Below are 7,542 nucleotides of genomic sequence, written 5' to 3' on the forward strand. Positions count from 1 at the left end.
AGCAGGAAACAAGGATATTTCCCTTTGGTTTTTAAATTTTATGTTTATTAAAATATCCAGTGAATTAATGCTTCACATGCTGAAGTTGCATTACCGTGGTCAGAGGCTGGTTTTCCCATAGGACGGACTTGCTCCACCCCCTGCACTCCATTCCCACCCCAAAGCAAATCACAGAGGACATTCGAGAGAGAAGCTACTGTAGGCCAAATCTAAGAAAAGTATTAAAAAGAGAAGGTAGCAGCTTACCAGAGGGCAGGAGATACGCTTGCTTCCTTTAGCAGAAAGGCTACTGTAACTGAATAGTGATTCTCTAGCTGTTGCTTTAAATAAGCACACATCTGTTTCACCAGGATGGGTAAGTTAACACTAATATGAATAGCCTCTTCTCTCACTCTCAGTTTAGCCTTGCCTTTAGCTGCTATTTTTATTACAGTAGCATGAATACTAAAATCAATGACAGCTTTCAAGAAAAAAGATCGCAGACTCTCCTGGAATGTGGTTTATCCAAACAACCTCAACTGAGCTCATTAGCAGGCAGAAGCAGGCAGCTTAAATATCAGCTGCTCTCTGTTCCTTAGGAAGTTGTGATAGAAATAAGACAAAAGGAAGGTTGGAGAAAAAAAAAAAATAATCCTTCATCCACGTGTGACTGAAACCAAGAACAACACATTCCCAGATCTTAATGTGAAACAAATGCAGTCTAATTCCTTCTTGTTAATTTAGAAAGCCACAATGAGACTTTTTACTAACACTGTACACAAAGAAGATGTTTATTCTCATGACATAACTTGCCAAAACAGAAAGATTTTCAGAGTGAGGAGACTAGCAAAGAGTGGTAGTTAACTGAAAATCATAGGTATTATTTAATTTCAAACAACCTAATGTTTTTCTGTTTACTTTTTTTTTAATATATTTTCTTTTAAATTTACTCATTGTTAAATATTTATCAACTCAGTTTTGTTTTTTTTTAACTGGAGAATTATATATCTGTGGCTCTTCTAATAATTTATGATGATGTATAATACATAAAACAGGCTGATCTGGTGCTAAGAACCTATTTTAATTAAATAAGCTTTAGAAAATAAGCAAAGAAAGAAATTACTTACCCAATTTATTCAGTTTTGTCTTTTGAAACAATATATTACCCTGTCTATGAAGTACTTTTGGAAAGCCAATCTGGTATACAGCACAGTATCTACCGAAACAAGTAAATGTCCAGAAAATAAAGTCTTCTGGGCAGAGCAAAAAGTTAATGAATGCAAGAGCACTAACCTGGGATTTTTGTTTTCCATGAACGACAAGGCCAATAGTAAGGCGAAAATTTGTACTCACATGTCAAAGGGCATCTGGAAGGAGCTGATCCAGCAGGTCAAGAGTCGTAAGTCGCTGGACTGAGTTGAGGCAGCAGATAACAGGACTTCATCAGAATGGGCTACTAAGCCACACAGGAAAGTGAAATAATTGAATTCAAACACAGATATCCTTGAATCAGCCTCAGTAATCCAACTGGAAAACAAGCAGGAGAGTTACGTCATGTTGCATGTTCCATACTGTAACCCACAGTGACCCAAAGGAATAATAAAAACAACCCAAATCTTTCTATCGTAAGTCAGTGCTCCTCCTGTTTCCTTTTAAAGAAACATCTTGCAAAAACATGCTTTCTGTGATAGAGACAGGTCTACACAGAAATGGCTGTGCTTTTTTAAAACACTATTCAAAGCAGGTATATGACAAGTATTTTGAACAAACAGCCTCCAAGTTGCTTTATTTTTTATCTGTGAACGACAGTTATTTATCCCTGAGAGCTCTCTAAGTCTGCCTGAAAAGATTGCACAATTCCAGCTGCCTGCAAGTCTGTGGTTACGTACGTTATAATATATCAAGAAACATTTTGGCAACAGAATTGTTTTGCAGGGATGTTGTTCTCTGCTGGAAGAACAGAGAGGCTGAGCACCACATTCCTTAATCAGGGCCTCTGTCATCTTAAAGTCTTTTTCTTCCGTCAGGGCAGTGTTAACAAACTATAGCCTAAAAACCAGAATGCATATTTTCAAGAATGCATGATTACTTTCAATCTGAAATTTGAACTTGAATTTGTCCTGTTTCTTATTTGGGGCACCAATCTGTTTTTTGATTGTACGCTATGCTGAGGGACTCTCTCATCAGACATTTACCCCCTCTTAGAGCTGGAGAGCAGCTTTATGCTGTTCATATATCCCCCTCCTGAGCCAGCCTCAGCCCTTTATTTTAGTTCTGCAGAAGCTGCATGTTGGAACACGAAACAAATGTTTTCTTTATTAACGCTTCCCATATTACTATTGGTCTGACCCTGACGGTTATGTCCTACTTGACATTTCCCACAGATTTACAGTAACAGCCCATAAATCAGCATTAAGCAATCCTAAAGCATGCAGTGTGCATGAAAAACATTTCTTTCTTGAACATTTCTTCCGTGAACACAAAATTTAATTCCTTTGCAAAGGAAGATGACACTTATGTTGCATTTTAAGTATGCACAATGGATAATGTAAAGAAGTGAATTTGACTCCCTTTATAACTTATTTTCCTCATACTTTTTCAGTCTTGCAGAATTTGGCTAGCACTTCTGCAGTGAGGATTCTCCAGTGTCAGCTTACTGCTTATAGCAATTCTGCTGTGTCTTACAGCTACGCATACCCACGGAACAGCAAAGTGAGGTATGCTGGCCTGAATAAGCCTGTGACATTTTCTGGTTTCTTGCCTATGCTTCCATTACTGCTCAGGAAGGCTTTTCATACTCTGCACTAGAAACAAGAGTACTTCATTTATTTCCAGAGCCCTCTTCATGCATACCATTGCCCAGATGCAGCAAACAGTTCAGCAGCACCTCTGCCAAGTCCTCTTCTTCCTCCTGGTCCCCTCCTCTGCCTCCTGCGCCTTAGTGCTCAGCCAGCACAGGCTCCTACAGTCCTCGTCTACGACAGATGGACTTACAATGAACCCTGATTGAAAAAAATACTGCCAAACACCTTCTGCAAGAGTCCAAATGACAAAGGCCACCATTTGTGTCATCTTGCAGGACAGAGCATAGTGTACAGACCATGTCAAGGAACCTACACCAACCATGTTAACTCAAGGTATGGGAGCAGAACACGAGGATCAGCCACTACTAAGTGACGAGGTGCTAAAATCGTGTATCAAATCTAATGGTAACAAGTGCAAAATAATACATGTACTCCTATGCTTCTATTCTTCCCCATGTACCTCTAAAAAGACGTTTTTATGTGTACATTTTAAAAGGCTCTCAATGAGCTGTTACAACTCAGAGAAAAGCTTTTATTGTCAGCAAGAACAGTGCTCTGAAACATCAACAGCACTCCTTCTTGGAGTGAAAAAGCTGAAGAATCTGTTAGGAATTGCTACGAAGAAGCAAGGAGTGCACAAAATACTGTTGTGTACTGGAAGGTGGGGGTGAACCAACCAGCTTTTCAAATGGCAGTCTTCCTGAGCACTTGCAACCCTTTCTCTCACAGAGCAGGGTCCCACCTGCCACATCCACAGATCTGGCATGACTGTAGCAGACACCCCAGGCTTGGGCTTCCTGACAGAGAAGTTGTGCCTCAAATGCATGACTCCGCCTGACTGTCCTCGCCGACCCCCGACGTGCTGCCACAGTCAAAATCAGTGCCGAGTGTTCCAGTTGCACAGAAACTCTGTTCCTTTTTCACAGTACTGCAGTTAAACAACAGAAGAAGCGTCAGACTTTGACATAGTGGCTCAGACGTCTGTCCCCTCCCCACACCCTTCACACACCCTATGTGGGTCAGGCACACAGCCTCCACCTCCCTTTCCCCATGTCTACTCCAAAGCTTTCTCCCTACCCCTTCCTCTGTATCCCTCAAGTCTTGAGCGTGGCTGCCCACTCCTCCATTTCACTCTTGGGGAAACCTGTGCGTGCCCAATGTGCTGGAGAGGCAGGTTTATGGATTCTGCCTCACAGAGGGAGAGGGTCAGGGTCCAAGGAAAGAAGAGGGAAATCGGACTGAGTTCTTCTATTGACTGGCCTTGGAGTTTCCTTGGAGGGCTGGGCTTTGGCTAGAACAACACTCACGCCCTCACAGACGTATGTGTATTCAGGACTGGGGGTAGAAAATTACTTTTCCTGCAGCTGTGCCACCTCTGGGTGCTGGCATATGAAGAGGGGCAGCCCATAGTGATCGCAGCAGGACAGCACCTCTCCTGAATGTGACTCTGTAGGCCATATTTATCATTATCATTATTATTATCATGCAGACCCTACTAAAAGAATGATGTATTAGCTTTTAAAAATATACACCTAAAAAAGCCTCTGTTCTTTTAGTTACTAAAACCATAATTAAGGAAAGCTCTTAATATGCAGTGAATTTTGGACACACATCTAAGAAATGCTATTTTGCTACCTTGCATGACACAAATCTTTCTTTAGGCACTACTAATAATGAACAAATGTGGCTTAAAATGTGATGTGCAGTGAAAAACAAAGTTCTGGCACCAAACTCCCCCTGGCAAGGCTGGCAGCTTTCCTCAGAGCCTGTCCGTGCTAGACTTCAGGTCTTCGGGTCTGCTCTACAAAAAGTACAGTCATTCATTGCACCGCTGTCCTGGTCTCAGCTATCTAATTTGAATTTTACAGCCTTCAGAGAGAAGCAGGATAAAATGCAAATTCCCATTTTATGCCAAAAACTTACTTTAAAAATATTTAATAAACTCCTTTTCTAGCCAATAAATTATACATTGTATTATCGTGATTCAGTTCACAAAATAAGTTAAGACAGATATTGAAAACACTAAGCTATTGGCAACTAGTAATACCCACACTGAAGCCTGACTCATTGAAATGGGGCAGATCTCACAACTCCATAGGTTTCCAAACAGCCATCACTTAGGATTTCTTATTTATCTCCTCCTTTTTATATAGTAGTTTAGGCGGATTTCAGCTTTCTTGAACATGGAGTTTGGATTTTCTCGAGTTTTAGATAGTGTTAGTAGGATTTGTAATTATTAGTGGATGTAAAAATCACTTGCCTGTGCTGTGCCCTGACAAATTAAAACCAGTAATTTTTTTACGAGTTTTGAAGCCACCTAGGTGAAGTCACTAAGGCTTTCTGAAATGAGATGAAAAAAACACCACGTACCTTTTCCTCTCAGGTGGCCCCATTTGTGCCTCAACATGTTAGCACCATCCTTCAGACAAAAAAGGATGGCAGAAACGTTGTCCAGAGAAGGTTAAGGCAGGTCATGGCAGGAGAGACCCATGCACATCACTTCCAGCCTGGCAGGGCAGTGCATGCTTGACCCAAACTACTGCTCATCATGTAAATACTAAAAATAAAATTGAATTAGAAGTTTGATCCAGCAACATGAGATGAGAAGTATTTATGGCAGATGACAAAGGTGAGGGAGGCATTAAACTAAGGAAATGTAAAAGACGTATTAACTGAGGTTCCCTTGTATAAGCTGTATGTGGATCTCATCCTACTATAATTTGAAAAGGAATTTAAGCAGTTGTAACCAAATAATGTAAAAGGCTATAGCTGCACCCTTTCTAATGTATCAGTTCTCAGCAAAACAAAGATGATCAGGACAATGTCCTCCCTGCCCTCGGGCTCCTCTTTGGACTGATATTCTTCTTATGCAGTGGTCTAAAGCGCTTGCCCTGGCAACAAAATAGGAAAAAAATAAAACAAAACATAATAAAAAATCCTGTAAAAATGCAATGTAAACGTCCTCCCACCTACCACTCTTCTCTGGTATCTTGGCAGGAGTAACCACTATGGCTGAAAGAAGAAAACTTATACACACAACACACAAGCCCCAAAATAGAGCGCCTAGATTTTTTTCCTCCTCTATGGGAGAGACGAGATGGAGGGAGAAAAACTAATACTCCAAGTTGAGATGGGTTGTCTCAATCCTGTGAGGTGAAAGGAAAGGATATATATAAACAGAAAATATGTAAAACAGGGAACATTTAATGATTTTTCTTTGTCATGTATAAACATAATACTTTTATGAATTGAGTCAGTAAGTGTCAAGTGTTTGGCTTTATGACTGCACTCAAACCGATCAATTGGTAACTCACCAAATGCAGTCTAGATGAACTCAGTGTCATTTCTGAGACTCTACAAAGGCGCAGTAAAGACAAAGGGTACATATATAAAACAACTATATAGCAACAAAAATCGTGTGGTAAGAAATATTCACATGGTTTCATATAGAAAGAATAAATTTAAAGATGCAGTTTTAGAGAATTAGATACAATGTCTGGATAAGGTTGAAGTCCTAGCTGTTTGTTGTCTTTCAACTTTTGTACTATAATTCTGGCAAATTCCTCTCCTTGGCTATCTGAGGTATCAAGCAGCTGTCGTACTTTTGATGTCCTTGTAGGTTTGGTGCTTATAAGTTCATAGTCTTCTTTCATGAGTAAAAATCTTGATAGAAGAGCATCCAGTGACTGATTCAAACATGCTTCAGTCATCTGATCAATAATTTCTTCTCTTTTACTTTGGATCCATTGATGAGCTACATTTTGTTGTATGGTTTCTAAAACAAAATCTGAGATCAGAGAGGATTAAAACAAACAAAAAATAGTATTGTAACTGTCTGTCAATAAATACTGCCATAAAACAAAGAACAAGCTGAGAAAGAGCTGTTTAAAACTTGGTTTTGATCAGAAATACACTAGGCTACTAAACATGCTTTTAACATTTCACTATTATATTCCACATTTAAAATGTTCCAATTTGTCAAATTTGGTGGTTAGAGCATTTATTTTATCTGAATCACAGGATAATTTAAGTTGGAAAGAACCCTCAAGGAGGTCATCTGGTCTAATGGCCTTCTCAAAGCTGGGCCAACTTCAAGGATAACTCAGGTTGCTCAGGGCCTTGTCCAGCTGAATTCTGAGCATCTCCAAGTGATATGACTTCTACAGCCTCTGTGGGCAACCTGTTCCAGTGTTCAACCTGACCGAGTACTAAAAAGAGAGAAGCAGTAACTTCACTTTCTAGTGGGATTTTTATTGAAGTTTACTGAAAACATCCCTGTAATTTCCTGTGTATTTTTCCTCAAGCTGAGGATTCACACAACTAAAAGGTGGCAATTCTCAAATTTACAGAAGAGGGATGATATGGCAGATCTTTATAAAGTTACATGTTATTGTCTGGCACATTAAAAAAATATGTCTCTGAATAATTCATCATCCATTAAAGTTTCTTTTTGGTTTTTGTTTTTTTTGGAAGCACACTTTTAACAGTTATTTGATGCATAGGAATATAAGGCACTGGACTCTCAACTAACACAGAGATCATTAAAGGTGAGACGCTGACACAGCTGCTGCTCCTTTTTGCCCCACCATTACTAAGAGGAAGATTGACAAGCCTAAAAAGTGAGGAGAAGTGACAGGCAACATGATGCAATAAGCTTGAGCTAACTATTTTTCCTGTTCTGCTGGATTGCAGCACTGCTACAGCAGTAGGAGAAAGGAGCAATAATATGAGCAAAGGGAAGGGGATAAAGAAGACTCAA

General features: G+C 39.8%; 1 protein-coding gene across 1 annotated transcript in view; it reads right to left on the reverse strand.

Moving 5' to 3' along the window:
• Positions 1-5,878: 5,878 nt before the first annotated feature.
• Positions 5,879-7,542, reverse strand: part of RIPK2 (receptor-interacting serine-threonine kinase 2) — a 19,101-nt gene continuing 17,437 nt past the window's right edge. Inside the window, exon 10 of the mRNA XM_009696625.1 lies at positions 5,879-6,570. Coding sequence (XP_009694927.1) covers positions 6,245-6,570 — 326 coding nt within the window. The 3' untranslated portion in view covers positions 5,879-6,244. The remainder of the gene's footprint in view (positions 6,571-7,542) is intronic.

Source organism: Cariama cristata, unplaced genomic scaffold (genome assembly GCF_000690535.1).
Source record: "Cariama cristata isolate BGI_N322 unplaced genomic scaffold, ASM69053v1 scaffold9410, whole genome shotgun sequence".
In the NCBI taxonomy this organism is placed as follows: Eukaryota; Metazoa; Chordata; class Aves; order Cariamiformes; family Cariamidae; genus Cariama; species Cariama cristata.